The 19,666-nt window shown below is 42.3% G+C and overlaps 1 protein-coding gene across 2 annotated transcripts in view; it reads right to left on the bottom strand.

Annotated features, from left to right (window-relative positions):
- Positions 1-19,666, bottom strand: part of LOC132407537 (serine/threonine kinase-like domain-containing protein STKLD1) — a 47,235-nt gene that overhangs the window by 14,844 nt on the left and 12,725 nt on the right. The window contains exons 6-12 of one of the 2 annotated variants that reach the window (XM_059994219.1): positions 19,135-19,205; positions 17,967-18,082; positions 15,663-15,775; positions 10,962-11,122; positions 9,894-10,021; positions 8,825-8,908; positions 1,366-1,482 (exon numbers count right to left, since the gene is read on the bottom strand). In XM_059994219.1, coding sequence (XP_059850202.1) covers positions 1,366-1,482; positions 8,825-8,908; positions 9,894-10,021; positions 10,962-11,122; positions 15,663-15,775; positions 17,967-18,082; positions 19,135-19,205 — 790 coding nt within the window. The remainder of the gene's footprint in view (positions 1-1,365; positions 1,483-8,824; positions 8,909-9,893; positions 10,022-10,961; positions 11,123-15,662; positions 15,776-17,966; positions 18,083-19,134; positions 19,206-19,666) is intronic. The other variant, XM_059994220.1, reaches the window with a different exon arrangement.

Genomic DNA, 19,666 nt, shown 5'->3' with positions numbered 1-19,666 from the left:
CAGGTTCAAAGGGGATATAAGGGGTAAGTTTTTTTTTACTCAGAGAGTGGTGGATACCTGGAATGCATTGCCCAGTGGAATCTTTTAAGACACATTTAGATAGGCTCATGCATGTAAGGAAGATGAATATAGACATTGTGTAGGTAGGAGGGATTAGTGTTTGGGTCTTTTGATTTGCTTTTTAGCTGGTTTGGCACAGCATTGTGGGCTGAAGGGCCTGTTCCTTTGTTGTATTGTTCTACATTCTAAAATGCTGAAGAAATTGCCCTGCCTTTTAAATTAAAGTAGCAGGATCATCCGTGAGGTCTTTTATCTACGTACTCTGAGGTCCTTATTGAGATAACGTGAGGTCCTTATTGAGGTACTGTGTGGAGTAGACCATTCTTTAGAGAGCAGGTTTGACAGTGGACACTTCCAGAGTAATCCCTCTATTGAAATGTCTCTATTGAAACATATAAGATTGTGAAAGGGCTTGATCGGGTGGATGCGGAGAGAATGTTCCCAATGATGGGTGAAACTAGGACTAGGGGGCATAATCTTAAAATAAGGGGATGCCATTCCAGGACTGAGATGAGGAGAAATTTCTTCACTCAGAGGGTAGTGGGGCTGTGGAATTTACTGCCCCAGAGAGCTGTGGAAGCTACTACACTCAATAAATTCAAAACGGAGATAGACATTTTCCTGGATAAAAATGGCATTAGGGGATACGGTGAGCGAGCAGGTAAGTGGACATGAGGCTAGGTTTAGATCAGCCATGTGATCTCCTGGACCAGTTTTCGATAGCCTGGATGGGTCAGAGAGGAATTTTCCAGATTTTTTCTCCTCAATTGGCAAATCATTTTTTTTTCCCCCAAGTGATCACATGGGTTTGGGCGGGATGAATAATCAAATAAAATGGGCAGCATGGTGCCCTGTTGGTTGGCACTGTTGCCTTGTGGGATTCGGTGAAAACTACAGTTAAGATTGGATCAGCCATGATCTTGTTGAATGGCGGAGCAGGCTTGAGGGGCCGATTGGCCTACTCCTGCTCCTATCTCTTATGTTCTTATGTAATCCCCATTCAATATTGCAGTGCTGCCTGAACAATAGTGCAGAATTCTCTCAGTGATGTCCCTGATGGTGCAGAGGCACTGTGCAGTATTACTCAGTACATCCATTGTCTGTACAGAGCTTCCTCAGTGCTCTCTCTCCAAATGCGAGGGGGGGGGGGTCCCTCAGACCTTATTACACAACAGTCCAGCACCCCTCAGAACAACACAGGAGAGTATGTGCTCAAATAGCCATCTGATCTCAACGAAAATCCAGTAATAGGTGCTAAAAATGTTGGTCAGATTCTGCATGACTGGTTAAATCTGATTACCTTACCTTTAACTGCAAACTTCAGGAATATCTGGCACACATCAGCCTGTATTTCCAAGCAGTCTGGATGGACGTTCAGCAAAGTGATAAGGACTGGAGTAACCTGTGCGCTGTCCATCAGCACTGAACAGGGGAAAGAAACAAAGTTAATGTTTAGTGACAGGAGACTCTATAGTCAGGGGTCAGACAGGTGATTCTGTGGACGCAGGTAAGAAGCTCGGATGGTAGTTTGCCTCCCAGGTGCCAGGGTCCGGGATGTTTCTGATTGTGTCCACGATATCCTGAAGTGGGAGGGAGAACAGTCAGAGGTCGTGGTACATATTGATACCAATGACATAGGCAGGAAAAGGGAAGAGGTCCTGAAAACAGGCTATAGGAAGGATGTTGAGAAGCAGGACCTCAAAGATAGTAATCTAGGGATTACTGCCTGTGCCACATGACAGTGAGAATAGGAATAGAATGAGGTGGAAGATAAATGTGTGGCTGAGGGATTGGAGCAGGGGGCAGGGATTCAGATTTCTGGATCATTGGGACCTCTTTCGGGGCAGGTGTGACCTGTACAAAAAGAATGGGTTGCTCTTGAATCCTAGGGGGTCCAATGTCCTGGCGGGGAGGTTTGCTAAGGCTGTTGGGGAGACTTTAAACTAGAATTCCTTGGGGTTGGGAACCGAACTGAAGTGATGGAGAAAAGGGAGGTTGGCTCACAAATAGAGAAAGCTTGGAGACAGTGCAAGAGCAAGGCTAGAGAAGGGATGCGCTCAGACCAATGGTATGAGATATGTCTATATTAATGCAAGGAGTATTATGAACAAAGTGGATGAGCTTAGACTGTGGATCAACACTTGGAGCTATGATGTTGTGACCATTACAAAGACTTGGATGGCTCAGGGGCAGGAATGGCTACTTCAAGGGCCAGGCTTTAGATGTTTTAGAAATGACAGGGATGGAGGCAAAAGAGGTAGGGGCATGGCACTGTTGATCAGGGAAAGTGTCAAAGCTGCAGAGAAGGAGGAAGTCAGGGAGGGATTTTCTACGGAGTTTCTGGGTGGAAGTTAGGAACAGGAAGGGGTCAATAACTCTACTGGGTGTTTTTATAGACCACCCAATAGTAACAGGGACATCGAGGAGCAGATAGGGAGACAGATTCTGAAAAGGTGTAATAATAAAAGGGTGGTTGTGGTGGGAGATTTTAATGTCCCAAATATTGATTGGCATCTCCCTAGAGCAAGGGGTTTAGATGGGGTGGAGTTTGTTAGGTGTGTTCAGGAAGGTTTCTTGACACAATATGTAGATAAGCCTACAAGAGGAGAGGCTGTACTTGATCTGGTATTGGGAAATTAACCTGGTCAGCTGTCAGATCTCTCAGTGGGAGAGAATTTTGGAGATAGTGATCACAATTCTATCACAGATACGTTCCAATGAGACAGGGAAAAGGGTAAGGTACAGGAACCGTGATGTACGAAGGCTGTTGTAAATCTAGTCAAGAAGAAAGCTAGGTAATGATAGAGATCTAGAATATTATAAGGCTAGCAGGAAGGAGCATAAGAATGAAATTAGGAGAGCTAGAAGGGGCCATGAGAAGGCCTTGGCGGACAGGATTAAGGAAAACCCCAAAGCATTCTACAAGTATGTGAAGAGCAAGAGGATAAGACGTAAGAGAATGGTATATGGATTTCAGCAAGGCATTTGATAAGGTATCCCATGCAAAGCTTATTGATCCAAGGGGACATTGCTTTGTGGATCCAGAACTGGCTTGCCCACATAAGGCAAAGAGTGGTTGTAGACGGGTCATATTCTGCATGGAGGTCAGTGACCAGTGGTGTGCCTCAGAGATCTGTTCTGGAACCCCTACTCTTTGTGATTTTCATAAATGACTTGGATGAAGAAATGGAGGGATGGGTTAGTAAATTTGCTGGTGACACAAAGGTTGAGGTGTTGTGGATAGTAAGGAGGGCTGTCAGAGGTTACAGCGGGACATTGATAGGATGCAAAACTGGGCTGAGAAGTGGCAGGTGGAGTTCAACCCAGATAAGTGTGAGGTGGTTCATTTTTGTAGGTCAAATATAATAGCAGAATATAGTATTAATGGTAAGACTCTTGGCAGTGTGGAGGATCAGAGGGTCTGAGACCATAGGACACTCAAAGCCTGCTACGCAGGTTGACTCTGTGGTTAAGAAGGCATATGGTGTATTGGCCTTCATCAATCATGGAATTGAATTTAGGAGCCGAGAGGTAATATTGCAGCTATGTAGGACCCTGGTCAGATCCTACTTGGAGTACTGTGCTCAGTTCTGGTCACCTCACTACAGGAAGGACATGGACACCATAGAAAGGGTGCAGAGGAGATCTACAAGGATGTTGCCTGGATTGGGGAGCATGCCTTATGAGAATAGGTTGAGTGAACTTTGCCTTTTCTCCTTGGAGTGACGAAGGATGAGAGGTGACCTGACGGAGGTGTATAAGATGATGAGAGGCATTGATCGTGTGGATAGTCAGAGGCTTTTTCCCAGGGTTGAAATGGCTAGCACGAGAGGGCATTGTTTTAAAGTGCTTGAAAGTAGGTACAGAGGAGATGTCATGAGTAAGCTTTTTACGCAGAGAGTGGTGAGTGCGTGGAATGGGCTGCCGGCGGTGGCAGAGGCCGATACGACGGTCTTTTAAAAGACTCCTGGATAAGTACATGGAGCTTAGAAAAATAGAGGGCTATGGGTAAGCCTAGGTAGTTCTAACATAAGGACATTTTCGGCACAGCTTTGTGGGCTGAAGGGCCTGTATTGTGCTGTAGGTTTTCTATGTTGCTATGTTTCAGTTCAGGGCAGTTTCAATGGGGAAGAGCACACAGAAAGTCATGGCTGGGAAATACACCACTTGAACAGATAACAGAGTTGTTATTTGTGTAATATCTGGTATCTCTGCTCCCTGTTCTCTCAGAGGGACTTATACACTGACTGGTGTCTCTGCACCTCTTTCAGAATATTTGTACATGAACTAGTATGTCTCATGTCCACTCACGAAGGCATCTCTACACTGTCCGGTATTACAGTCAGCAGATAAGATCAAAAGCCAAGCTACTATAATCAGAAACAAAGTTGCCTCAGAAAATATTTAAATTTACAATTATATTTCAAAAACTTTAATGAATAAAATAACATCGAATTATTATCACAATTCCTTGGTAACTGGAGTGAGGGATGCATTGGACGCACATCATGAGGTAATCCGAGAGTAATAAAAAATTTGTAATAAAATGAGTGGCTGGTTGTGAGTGGAATTAACACCTGCCTGAACAAGCACCTGACCGCAATGTTGTGCCAAATTAAGTAAACTATAAACACCTAACCACACTAACCCCTTCGACCAACACAATATCTGTGTCACTCTATCCCCTGCACATTCATGAGCATGTCCAAGAGCCTCTTAAATGCCTCTGTTGTATTTCTCTCCATTACTGCTCACGGCAGCACATGCTGGGCACCACGACTCTCCCTTCAGCTTAACCGCCTCACCTTAAGTGCATGAGAAGATCCATTCCAAGTTAAAACCATTTCACCAACGGGTCCAAAATCGTCAAGACAGCAGGGTCAATACGTGTTGCACTGGTTCTTGTCATATTTCTTCCCGTCCCACATCTCCCCCTTTGCAGTCACACGTACTTCCTGACTGTTAGGGCAGCAATGGAAGTCCTCCATTCCCATCCGTGTGGACGGATTCTTTATTCCTGTTTCCGTAACGACTGTTTTTGACCGGTCAGGGTTGTTAGACCTGAGCTGAATCCTTGAACCTGGCAGACATTCTAGATCTTCTCCCATCCCCATGAATACAGTATTAACCATTTTACAAATGCGTGACAGATGATGATAAAAAGGAACTTTGGGATCACTGCACAGAGTATGTCCATTCCATTCCAGAGATGGCTGGAAGTATGAAGGTTCTCCAGCTGTCATTCATTTACTTCCAAATAAAAGCTCTATATAAACCCTTTGGGCTCCTCATTTAAGAAAAGATGTGCAGGCATTAGAGAAGGCTGAGAGAAGGTTTGCAAGGATGATTCCAGAATGGAAGGGTTTTTATATGAGGAATGTTTGATAGCTCCAGGTCTGTACATGCTGGAATTTAGAAGGGTGAGGGGACATCTCATTGAAACTTTTCAAATGTTGAAAGGCCTAGACAAAGTAGATGTGGAAAGGATGTTTCCCATGGTGGGGGAGTCTAGGACAAGAGGGCACAGCCTCAGGATAGAGGGGCATCCATTTAAAGACAGAGATTGATAGGTTCTTGATTGGACATGGCCTCAAAGGTTATGGGGAGAAGGCCAGGGAGCGAGGCTGAAAAAAAAAGGATCAGCCATGATTGAATGACGGAGCAGACTCAATGGGCCAAAAGGCCTAATTCTGCTCCTCTGTCTTATGGTCTTATTAAACATAATATCTGGTGCATTCTGTATGATTGCATAGAATCTTGGTGGACTACATAGTTCAGGCTCAATGCGACAAAGTAATTAGCCACTGGGGCAGAAATTGAGAAGAATGAAGGGAGAACTGAAAGATTATATTCATCAGGAATGGCCGAGCAGGCTGGGGGTGACCTAAAGAGGTCTTTCACACTATGATAGAGTTTAATAGTGGTAGAGGTAAAGATGTTTGTTTATTCATTTACAGGCTCTTCCAGCCCAACGAACCACTCCTCACAGCAACCCCCACCCTACCCATCCCCCGAAATGTTAAATGACTCTTCTGTTGGCAAAGAAAATCTCTCCTGCTGGAAAAACTTATTTGTTTTATTTTTATGAAAATTCACTGTCCAGCAAACTGTCCCCCCCCCCCCCCAATTTAATCTTAGACTAATCACAGGACAATTTACAATGACCAATTAACCTATCGGCATTGAACTGTGGGAGGAAACTCAGAGTCATAGAGAGAATCAGATTGAGAATCAAGTTTATTATCGCTGGCATGTGTCATGAAATTTGTTAACTTAGCAGCAGCAGTTCAATGCAATACATAATACGGAAAGAAAAAATAAATATGTATATCAACTACAGTAAGTATACATATGTGTATTGAATAGATTAAAAAAAACGTAAAAACAGAAATAATATATATTTTAAAAAAGTGAGGTAGTGTTCATTAGTTCAATGTCCATTTTGGAATTAGATGTCAGAGGGGAAGAAGCTGTTCCTGAGTCACTGAGTGTGTGCCTTCAGGCTTCTGTACCTCCTACCTGATGGTAACAGTGAGAAAAGGGCGTGCCCTGGGTGCTGGGGGTCCTTCCATACCAGACAGTGATGCAGCCTGTCAAAATGCTCTCCACGGTACATCTATAGAAGTTTGAGCATTTTAGTTGCCAAACCAAATCTCTTCAAACTCCTGATGAAATACAGCTGCTGTCGTGTTTCCTCTGCAGCTGCATACAAACTTCTTTATAGAGAACATTCAAAGTTAGAGATGGTGCCAGAATTGAACTCCAAACTTTGGTCCGATCTGTAACAACATCGCACTAACCCAACACAACCACGGTGCTGCCAAACACTAAATCCATCAGGTACAAACGCTAGACAGTCACTAAACAAATTCAATAAGGAACTCAGAAGAAACTCTGTTACCTGGGGAATGGTTAGTTTGTGACACTAGCTTCCACAAGGGTTCTTCTTGTTGTTTTACGGCGGTTGGCACCCAGCTTAATGGTGCATTACCGCCACTTTCTGCTCCGGAGTGTGGATCAGACGATAGACTTACATTCTAAATCCCTTCACCCATTCACACACACACACAGATATACACACCCTGATCTACACTTTATCCTTCCTTCTTTGGCCATCCTAGTACCCTGTTCCTGCTTATCCATCATATCCTATTAAAAAACCCTTGTATCCCTTAAGAAAGCTAAAAATACCCTAACCTGTATTCTCTCACCCATGCCCAGTAACCCTTTTAATGTGAATCCCTGCACCCCCAATTCCCTTAGATTAATTCTCATCATCTCTCTCTGTATCCCATTCTTCCTGCAACTCAGAACTACAAGTTCTACTGACTCCTCTTCCTGACATTCCTCACTCAGTAGTCCTGTCTGGTGTTTCCCTATCAATTTCAATGTTTGGTTTAGTGCACAGTGTCCCAGCCTTAACCGAGTTCACACAGTTTCCTCTCTTCTGTATCCACTGCCTACCCTAGTACCTGTAACACTCTTTTGTATTTGATATAAATGCCTCCCTTTCCCCTCTCTGTCCCATCTTTCTTGCCACATTTGGATAATTCTTTCCCAAATTATACACTTAGCCTCTGCTTTACTGATACTAATGTGCATTTATGTATTTTCTTCCTTTAACGCCCTCTTTGCCAACTCATCCACCCTCTCATTCCCCTTCACCCCTACATGAGCTGGAACCCATAGAAATTTAACCTGACCTCCCTGATTTGCAACTCTTGGGACTGACTGAAGGACTTCATGAAGTACATCTTGCCGGCTGTTTGAGTGAAAAGACCTTAAACTTGCTAGAACTGAGGATGATTCTGAGCATATCAACACTTTGACTAGACTAGCTTTCTCCACCCTTCGCAATGCAACCAACACTGCCAACATCTCCACTGTATACACCGCTAACTTATCAGATGTTCTTCTGCTGATTGCAATTGCTTTTGCTGGTATAGCCACCCCAAACGCTATCATCCTTGTTTCAGGTTCCTTAGCACCATCCATATAAATCTGAGTATAACCATTATACTTTTCCATCACATGATAGTTAAATGCACTTACCAATTCAGTTTTATATTTTCCTTTCCTTTTTACCTCTAACAAGGGTTACTCGAGGCAAACAGTGCAGAAGGATTTAACTAGAATCTAGGCAATTATCTGAGGGAAGCAGCACAGGAAGGAATAACTGGTACAAAAAGCAATGAGAGAAGGCTCATATTGAAAATAAAACAGCCTGATTCAAAGTACTAAATGGGCAGTTTCCATGCCATAAACGTAATGAGATTCTCATACCTCCCTTCATCCAATTCTACCGTAAATCAGCAAGTTTCTTGCACCTCTGATCAGTGCTGGCTAAGAGAATGATGGTCGGGAGCCCACAGACAAGCTCGCAGCCATGGAGCACACAACATCCTCGTCCCTCAGGTCCCTCACGAGGAAGTTACATCAAATTAATTCCTTTCTACCGTGCAGCATTCATGACAGCCTTGCTCAGATGACATGTTACTCCTTACACTCCTCAACTAGATTTCACTTCTAGGTGTACATACAACTACACAGCAGGTTGCAGGCTCCATGGGCCCTGATTCTCAGGAGAATACGTGTTTGAAGGCTGCTGTTTCCACTGAAATGCAAGTTCCAAAGACACCTATTTTCTCCAGTATCTTCACGTAGGAAAGCCCAAGCAGTGATAGTGTTAATCATAGAACACACAACCCAAATGCTGAGAGATAAACATTATATCCCTCGAGCTGTGCTTATAACATTTACTTACCCTTGCCTTCATGCAATAAGTAAATCATGTATTTCAGTGCTTCTATCTGGACATCTTCTACATCGATTTCACTCTGCATATAGTCTGTAACGACAGCCACAGGAAGGGCACAACATCAAAACGGAGTAGTGCTCTGAGCTTCCCGATCCCTTCTGTATACTCAGCTAGAGATCAAATCTGGGCACCACACCTCAGGTAAGAGACAGAGATTACAGGACAAGGGGAACAAAAGTGCTCACCTTCAAATTGTAGACAAGCTGTCAAAAAAAAGAGGTTAAGTCTCAGGTAGCAAACTTTTTCTGCATAAATATGTCATGGAAATCTGGAATTGTCCGCATTGATGGTGATTTCTATGGGGGTCAGTTGAAGTTGGGAATGGATGGACTTTTATTAAATGAGATTATCCAAGGAAGTGCAAATAAAAAGGCTGAAATTTGTATCAGCTGAATGATCTTATTCGGTCATATATTCTCCTGTTCAGTTACTGACAATGGCAAAATAATTCAACCTTCCAATTACTCTTAACAAGTTAGTTGAGGTGTTTGGTGAAACTTCCAGAGGGTGGCACCAAGATGTCAGTCATAACATCTACTGAACCGTATTTTAGGATATTTTTCCATCATTAAAAAAAGGTCTGTCGCACAATGCAGCCTTACAAGACGTTTCAAGGGCACTGTGACAAGTTCATGATGTACACATGGCATCAGGAGGGTGGTGCTTTTAAAAAGTCACCAGAAAACACTTGATGACTGTCAGGCTCAGGAAAAAAAGACTTGCAGCAGAGGTTCCCAACTTGTGATCCATGGACCCTTTGCTTAATAGTATAGGTTCAGGGCGTAAAAAAAGGTTGGGAACCGCTAACTTAGAGGTAGGATTCATCTAAATAACTAAATGGTGGTAAGAACCTGAAATAAAACTAAATACATTCAACATGTCAGGCAGCATCTGTGGCATGAGAAATTAACTCTCCTCTACGTTTCCAGTATTTTATTTAAATAGTTCCCATTTTGCCTCACTGTAGATTTCTGTGATTCATTTGTTCCCACAATACGATTGGCATTTTGCATACCTACTAGCTTATCAATGTCTCCAACATATGGTATTTTCAACACGCCCAGCAGTGACTTCTTCCTTCCAGACAGCAAAGAATTGCAGACCATCAGTGATTCCATCACATAGTCCAGCTCCATCAGCTCCCTTCAGAGAAATACAGACCCAGCATTATAGAACCAAATGTGCAAACGTCTCACTCGTTCAATCATTAGCAGATTAATACACCCCATGTTATCCATCCCCCTTCCACCAGCCCCCAGTTGTCCTTTAACACATCTGGGTCTGGACCGAGCCCAGATGCACACCAAGGGGGTGGGGGCAGCTCAATATATTTCCAAAAGCCTCACCAAATTGTCCCTTGGACTACAGTATCAAACCAATTCAGCACCAAAGCTGACATCACCATGAAAGAACTACGTTTGGAAGACACCACGTTGAGGTGCGAGGAATGTTCCATACGGAGCTCGTGGCGTACCTCTGAAAGTACACTGGGAAAGCAGCTTTACCTTGTACCATGCTCAGGATTCAGCCATCTTGGGAAGTTTGGAAGAGGCAGTTTAGAGCAAGGGCTCCCAACCTTTTTTTTAATGCCATAGACCGATACCATTAAGCAAGGGGTTCATGGACCCCTGGTGCACAGGGAATTTATTCCTAACACATTCTCTATCTCCTCTGAGAGTGTTTGATGCAAACAGTGCAGAGGGAGTTTGTCTTGAATCTAATCTGGGCTGTGTGAATTTTTGAAAGAACAAGTTTCTCTGTACCTGATCCATGCTATAAATAACAAAAGATTTTCTCACTCTACAGAATATCTGTCACTTGGTACATCACTCACCATAATAAAGCAATTTGTCTCCTATCTGACTGGGTACAATTATAGACGTAAGCTGTACATTTAAATAGTAAAAGGAGCAGGTGGCTGGATTCATTATTCACACAAGCTCAGTTAAATGCCATGTAATTCACTTCCAAACAACTACTGATCTATTTTTTTTAATGCAGTTAGAAGCCACCTTATAATGCATCTCCTGGCGTCTACTATATCTTGTTGCTAGACTCTAAAATCTTCTGTTTGTTTGCTTACAATGCAGTGATTCTTTTCTGGTAATTTGGTTCCATCATTGACTGCACCAGGTCACACAGACCGGAGGTGTACCTCTGTTGCATGTGGAGCTCCTCCAGGATCAGCTCCAGCTGTTTCCCATCAACTTTGATATCCTGAACCAGCTGCAGAAACTCGGTTTCCTTTTGAGACACAAGTTGAAAAGCTATTTGCGCCAGTCAGGTGGCAGATCGAGAAAAGCCAAGTCCAAAAGACGATAGGAGTGTTAGGCCATTCAGCCCCTCGACCCTGCTACATCATTCAACAAAAACATGGCTGATCTTCTACCTTGATACTATGTCATATCCACATCTCTTTGGATTCCACCAAAGTACAGAAATTCATCAATACCAGGTTGAATACAGTAATCAAAACCCTCAATTCTTCACAGTAGAGAATTCCAAAGGTTTATCACATTTCTCCTCATTTCAGTGTGGAATGGCCGGCTCCTTATGGTGGATCTGTGAGCTATCAGGGAAGCAAACTCATATCTACCCATTCTGCATGCCCCAGTAAGGTCACCTCCCTTCTAAACGAGGGGTGACCTCACTGAAACCTATCGAATGGTGAAAGGCCTTGAGTGAGTGTGGAGAGGATCTTCCCTGTGGTGGGAGAGTCAAAGACCAGAGGACACAGCCTCAGAATAGAGGGGTGTCCTTTTAGATCGGAGACGAGGAGGAACTCCTTTAGCCAGAGGGTGGGGAATCTGTGGAGGCCAAGTCTTTCGGTATATTTAAGGCAGAGGTTGATGGATTCTGGATTTATCGGGGATTGAAGGGACACGGGAAGGCAGGAGATTGGAGCTGGGAGAGAAAATGGATTAGCCATGATGAAATGGCGGAGCAGACTCGATGGGTCAAATGGCCTAATCCTGCTCCTATTTCTTATGGTCTAAACTTAACGGGCTGCTCCTTCTGTGACAGGCCGACCACCTCAGAAGCCAATGTGGCAATCCTTCACTGTTTCACTTTATGACAAGTTTATCGTTCTTTTGGTAAGAAGAACCAAAACTGCACATAATATTCCAAGTGCGAAATCAAGTATGATCATACACTCGTGGGCACGCCTGCTCAGCGGCTCTGTGGGTGAAAAAAACCTTGTTAATGTGAGAGGTCAGAGGAGAATGGCCAGACTGGTTCAAGCTGACAAGAAGGCAACAGTAACTCAAATAACCACGTGTTACAATGGTGGTGTGCAGAGGAGCATCTCTGAAGGAAGAACACATCGAACCTTGAGGTGGATGGGTCACAGCAGCAGAAAAACATGGACATACACTCGATAGTCACTTCGTTAGGCAGAGGAAGTACATAATGAACAGGCTATAAGTGTAGTTAAAAAAAAAACTTACCTCGTGTTCTCAAGTCCTCTTGCAATATAGGCCTTTTGTCTTTGTAACTGCCTGTGTTAACTTTCTGTAATTTATGTACAAGGACACTCTGGTCTCTTTGAACATGAATTTTCCCAATTTCTCAGAATTAAAAAAAATGATCAGCAGAGTGAATCATCTCACATCTTTCCACATTAAACGCTACCTGATATGTTGCAGCCCACTCGCTCATTTCTGTGGAAATTCCAAAAAAAAATGCATTTGGGGCGATCAATGAAAATCGTGAACATTTGGAGCTGAACTGTGCCAAACTTCCTCAATCACAGCCTACCAACTCTCAAGGATCTGTTTGTTCTGTCTGTTAATCAACTCTCAACCCAAGCGAGCAATATTAACCCTTATCCATGTACTCTAACATTCTTCACCAAGTACTTCTGTGGGACCTTATTGAAAATCTTGACACCACATCCACAGATTACCCCTCACTGCTCTACTTGATGCATCCAATAGATTCTAAGTGATTAGTCAAATATGACTTCCTTTTCATAAATTTATGTTAACTCTCAATCATAATGTTAGTTTATAAGTGCCCTGATACCATATTCTTTATGAGATTCCAGCACATGTTCGGTTGCTGATGTCAGGCTAACAGGTTGGCAATTCCATTTTCCCTCTTCCTCCTTTATCCAAACCATACATGTCTGCTCATTCAGCTACAAAATTTTGATATAGAACCATGGAACATTAGAACACAGAACAGGCCTTTTGGCCCTTCTTGGCTGTGCCGAACCATTTTTCTGCCTAGTCCCATTGACCTGCACCTGGACCATATCCCTCCATACACCTGTCCAAGTTTTTCTTAAACGTTAAAAGTGAGCATGCATTTACCACTTCATCTGGCAGCTCATTCCACACACCCACCACTCTCTGTGTGAGGAAGCCCACCCCGATGTTCCCTTTAAACTTTTCCCCCTTCACCCATGTCCTCTGGTTTTTCCCTCCCCTAGCCTCACTGGGAAAAGCCTGCTTGCATTCACTGTATCTATACCCATCATAATTTTATATACCTCTATCAAATCTCCCCTCATTCTTCTACGCTCTAGGGAATAAAGTCCTAACCTATTCGACCTTTCCCTGTAACTCAGTTTCTCAAGTCCCAGCAACATCCTTGTAAAGCTTCTCTGCACCCTTTCAATCTTATTAATATCCTTCCTGTAAATAGATGACCAGAACTGCACACAATACTCCAAATTCGGTCTCACCAATGTCTTATACAACCTCACCATAACATTCCAACTCTTATACACAATACTTTGATTTATAAAGGCCAACATACCAAAGGCTCTCTACAACCCTATCTACCTGTGATGCCACTTTTAGGGAATTTTGTATCTGTACTCCCAGATCCCTCTGTTCTACTGCACTCCTCAGTGCCCTACCATTTACCTTGTGTGTTCTACCTTGGTTTGTCCTTCCAAAGTGCAATACCTCACACTTGTCTGTATTAAACTCCATCTGCTATTTTTCAGTCTTTTTTTCCAATGGGTCCAAATCCCTCTGCAAGCTTTGAAGACCTTCCTCACTGTCCACTACACCTCCAATCTTTGTATCATCAGCAAATTTGCTGATCCAATTTACCACATTATCATCCAGATCACTGATATAGATGACAAATAACAATGGACCCAGCACTGATCCCTGTGGCACACCACTAGTCACAGGTCTCCACTCAGAGAAGCAATCCTCTACTACCACTCTCTGACTTATCCCATTGAGCCAATGTCTAATCTAATTTACTACCTCACCATACATACCTAGCGACTGAATCTTCCTAACTAACCTCCCATGCGGGACCTTGTCAAAGGCCTTACTGAAGTCCACGTCGACAACATCCACTGCCTTCCCTTCATCCAATTTTCTGGTGACCTCCTCGAAAAACTCTAATAGATTGGTTAAACATTACCTATCACGCACAAAGCCATGTTGACCCTCCCTAATAAGTCCCTGTCTATCCAAATACTTGTAGATCCAATCTCTTAGTACTCCTTCCAATAATTTACCTACTACTAACATCAAACCTACCCGCCTATAATTCCCCAGATTACTTTTAAAGCCTTTTTTTTTTGTAATTTATTTTTTTTATTGAAGTTCATCATCAAACAAACATTTCCATAAGCGCAGTGATGGCCATGCAGGGGAAAGGTGTCTCCGCACCGCACCCGCTGGCAGATGGGGCGAGGCCCAGGTGGGCACGGGTCGAGGGCCTCCAAGGTAGCTACGCGGCTCCACAGGGGAGCTGTGGGTGTGGAGGGACTCCAGCGTCTGCACTTAGAGGGGTTTAGAGCCTTTTTTTTAAACAACGGAACAACATGAGCTTGTTCCAATCCTCCGGCACCTCACCCGTAGATACCGACATTTTAAATATATCTGCCAGGGCCCCTGCAATTTCAACACTATATCACTTTATGATACAGATCACAAAGTCTTGGGAATTTTCAGTTTTGCGGTTCATTAAAAAAAACCTACCAGGGAAATTCTTAAGTTTTAGTTTATCATTTGCACTGGGCCTGTGGTTCTCCAGTATTTCTGAGAAAAGCTTTATATCTCCTTCTGTAATTCCTCTGGTATTGCTATGTCCAGTTGTAAATGTTCAATTTTTCTTTTGCTGATATTTTAATAAGATATTGTTAGTCTAATGTACCTATAACCTATTTAATTTCACAATGTTTTTTTTATATATGAAATTCAATAAAAAGATTGAAAAAGAAAGAAAGTAAATGTTCTGTCTTTCAGCTTTAAAAAGTTTATAGAAGCTCTTAGAGCCTGTTTTAAACTTACTGGTTGCTGATCTCCTATTTTAATTTCTTAGCATCCGTTTGTGAATTCAAAACATTTCTAATCCTCAGGCTTATTGTTTACTGTTGGCTTTTCCTTAGATTTAACATTGTCTCTAACTTCGATGAGTTGAACACAGTAAGGGTTCCAGAGGGCTATGCACTAGGGAAATTCCAGGCAGCTTCTAGAGTAGGTTACACAGTCAGCACAACATTGCGGGCCGAAGGGCCTGTAATGTGCTGTGGATTTCCTGTGTTTTTATGCTTAACCGCTTTTCATTTTGCAACTTTATGCTTTGAAAAAATGCATTTTTCTTGTAAATTGTGTATTCCTTATGTGCCAACCATCACCTGCCCACTGAAATGTCTGGGAGAAGTTTCCAGTCTACTACAGTCATCCTGCTCCCCATATTTTCATGCACTATTTTATTTAAACCAAACACCTGATTTTAGATTGAATATATTATTTTTAGTGCACTAACCCCAGGAAGGCTTGTTAAAGAATAGAAAAGGGTTTCATACAGACATCCTGCAGCACATCATCATCTCAAGTATAATACATCCTGTCGACCAAATGTCATTTTCTGTGTCAAGTCTGCCTTCCAGCACTTCTGGTGCCATCGAAACCTTTTGATCTAGCAGAGAGAGAAAATGAAGGAGACTTACATATTTTAAAAGCTGCATTGAAAGGACGAATGATCAATGTCAGAGACCACACTATTGCTCCTGCTTCAGAGTAGGGAATTTTGAATCATGGACATTTTCAAATGGGAAATTTTCTCACAATTCTGTATGTGGTGTCAACATTAGGCACAGCCGAGACAGTGCCGCAGGAATTATGAAGGAGCCCAGTGGTGTAGCTCCCCTACTCTGCCTCACCACACAGCATCAGCACCTCTCAGACACAAGATCTCTTTACACCGAGTCAAAATATTCTTAACTGTATATATTAGATAATGGGTAATACTCCGTCATGGATTGAGAGCCTACTTGTTGCAAGTACTCAACAGGTCAAGCACCATCTGTTAATGTTTCAGATTCTCTACAGATGCTACCTGATCTGCTAAGTACTTAACACACTTTCTTTTTGTTTAAGATTTACAGAACTTGCATGATCGTTTTTTATAATTAAGGTAGAGATTTTTCCTGTAAGTAAAAAGAAAGTGAGATATTTTCATTTTGGTAAGTTTCACAACTCACATTCTCTCTCCAATGTTGGGATATACATATTTTACGTGATTATATTCTTTTTCTCCTCACTACTTTGAATGTGCTGTGTACGTTTTTCAACTTGGCCCCAGAGAAACACTGCCTCACTCGGCTGTATCCATGTATGTAACCATATAACAATTACAGCACAGAAACAGGCCATCTCGGGCCTTCTAGTCCATGCCGAATGCTTACTCTCACCTAGTCCCACCGACCTGCACTCAGCCCATAAACCTCCATTCCTTTCCTGTCCATATACCTATCCAATTTTACTTTAAATGACAATACCGAACCTGCCTCTACCACTTCTACTGGAAGCTCGTTCCACACAGCTACCATTCTCTAAGTAAAGAAGTTCCCCCTCATGTTACCCTTAAACTTTTGCCCTTTAACTTTGGTTGAATGATAATTAAACTTGATTTGATTTAATTCCAATTTGGGAAAATAACTATTTCCAAAGGCATGCAAAGTTAAGGGCAGACCTGTGCTGTGGCTTCTGATTCACATGATTGCAGAAAGACCCAGAGTCAGAGCCGTTCATCCATTCAGGACAAGGTGAGAGCACCGAGCATAACACCTCACTCATTGTCCTTTTCCAAATCTTCTGTCTAAGGAGTTTACTCAAGTTGACCAACCTAAAACGATAGATTCAATGCGTCCATTCACAATTTCTTTAATGGACAGTGGTCTCAAATCACACTGGTGATCAGAATTTTATATTTCACAGCATTTCTCACTCTCTCCAGAATCACGTGGTCTGTACACACCGGCTGTGTGGTGAAAAAAGCATAACAGCACCTCTTTCACCTCAGACAGCTGAAGAAGTTTGGTGTGGGCCCCAAAATCCTAAGAACTTTCTACAGGGGCACAATTGAGAGCATCCTGACTGGCTGCATCTCTGCCTGGTATGGGAACTGTACCTCCCTCAATCGCAGGACTCTGCAGAGAGTGGGGCGGACAGCCCAGCACATCTGAAGTTGTAAACTTCCCATGATTCAGGACATTTACAAGGACAGGTGTGTAAAAAGGGCCCGTAGGATCACTGGGGACCCAAGTCATCCCAATCACAATCTATTCCAGCTACCACCATCTGGGAAATGGTACTGCAGCATAAAAGCCAGGACCAACAGGCTCCAGGACAGCTTCTTCCACCAGGCCATCAGACTGATGAACTCACGCTGACTTGAGTGTACTCCATATTACATTGACTGTTCTATTTATTATAAATTACTATGATTGCACATTTAGATGGAGACATAATGTAAAGATTTTTACTCATGTATGTGAAGGATGTAAGAAATAAAGTCAATTCAATTAAATTTAGTTCCTCTTTTCATGTCAGATTTCTACTAAAATCTTTTGGGACCTTGTACCATTATTTTTGGTTGAAATGGGAGAAAACTAGATAGCTGCTGGAAGGACACCACAGCTGAGCTGATATCGACCTAGCCTATCCAACCTCGGGTAGCCAGCATTGGCTACTACAGACAGTTTGCATCAACCAAACTTCCAAGCACCATCTGGTCAATGTTTCCCCAAGTTACAACAGAAGACATTGGCACACTTCTCTCAAACAACTCTGTAAAAGATTTTGCAGGAAAATAAATGACTTCTTACCCTCTTTTATCCTTATTTTGAATTTAACCTCATCTTTGAAAAACATAGGAATGGTGAAATCAGAAACTACGAAGGAGAGATCCTCCATCATTAGGATGCTAGTGGCTTTCAAGTTTCTAGGAAGAAAATAAATTTAATGGATTATATCAATACATGTTATTCTTCACAGCGTCAGGAAGTTATTGCATAAGTGGCAGACCTTACTGCTTTCTTAAACGCCAAAGGAACTTCGCACTTGTACAGCATCTTTCATAAATTCAGGGCATCTCCAAGCACTTTCAGAACTTTCCGATTATAGTCACTGGGAAGCTCAGCAGATCATCTGCAAGCACCAGTTCACACAGACAGTGTAACGTCAATGACATCTGTTTGGTACTGATGTCGACCGAGAGATAAATATTGGCCGGTCCGCAGGAAAAACTTCCCTGGGCTTCTCTAAAATGTGGCTGTGGAATCTTTTATATCCATCCTAGATCAGGTGAGATCTCATTTTAAAGTCTCTTTCAAACTACCATTCCAGCACAAAGCACAAAATCTTGGACGAATGCTGATGTAAACAATGAGGAAAAAGTCGAAAGTGAAGCAAAATGCTTGGAGCTGATTTTGCTGAGAAAATAACACTACGATTAACAGAGCCTAAAATATGGAGTCTTTTTATTTGAAATATTAATTATTACTAGAAATTGAAACAAATTGTAAGAATTACAGTTATTTCTTCATTTTTTCTCTCTCCCCCATATATCTAGTTTGCTTCCTAAATATTATTTGACATTGAACTAAATCCAACTCACAGTCTGAAGCCACACTGCTCTTTTACAATATATAGATGTTCTTCTAGTTCATACCCTCTAGAGGAGACTATGCCTTTTATATGGAGACTAACATTAAAATCCATAAAAAATTAATAAGCAAGAAAAATCCTAACTAATGCCAAGTAAATTCCATCCACTGTTCAGGGTAAAATTACCACATTGATACTAAATATCATCGGAAACTAACTCTGATTCCTCTTAACCTATGTTGTAACTACTGTGGGAAAATTTGATGGAACAGAGAAGAGAATTTAAGTGGATATCTAGAGTAAGCTATCTTGAGAGTGTTAATTTCTATTCTGCAGCATTAATTTCCCAGCGCCAACTTCCCCAAAGATAGCGAGTCAGACACCAACCCATGAATCACATTTTTGGACTGCGTGTAGACAAGGACATCCACCATTTGTCCCAAGAAGTTCTTGATCACCTTAGGAAACAAATACATTTGGTATAAATAAAGCATAATGAAACAACTTATGAACCAATGTCCCAATGAGTAAAGATTTATACTTGGTCATTGCTGAGCCAACTGATCTGAACTGGGACGCATCCTGTGCTGTTCATTTTCCAGTTGACGTCATTTTCACTGGACGTCATTTTCACTCAACAGGAGAGTGTTTACAGGGTTGAATATTCTGTTTTTCTTCTAGATCTCACGCGGTGACATACCCTCCAAAACGCCTCACTTCCACTCTCTGGAACTGTATCTATCACCCCTTCCATATTACCTCACAAAACAGTTTCGCAATTAATCTTGAGCTCGCCTCTGCTGACTGTCATGGCATGGGTTGGTACTTGAACCTTCTTCAACCCAACCAATAGCCTTGGCGTGATTCTAATGTTTTCAAATAAAATCACTGGTAAGTTCCAGTTGAAATTGTGTTCACA

Source organism: Hypanus sabinus, chromosome 18 (genome assembly GCF_030144855.1).
Source record: "Hypanus sabinus isolate sHypSab1 chromosome 18, sHypSab1.hap1, whole genome shotgun sequence".
NCBI lineage: Eukaryota > Metazoa > Chordata > Chondrichthyes > Myliobatiformes > Dasyatidae > Hypanus > Hypanus sabinus.
This window is presented reverse-complemented; position numbering and strand designations above follow the sequence as displayed.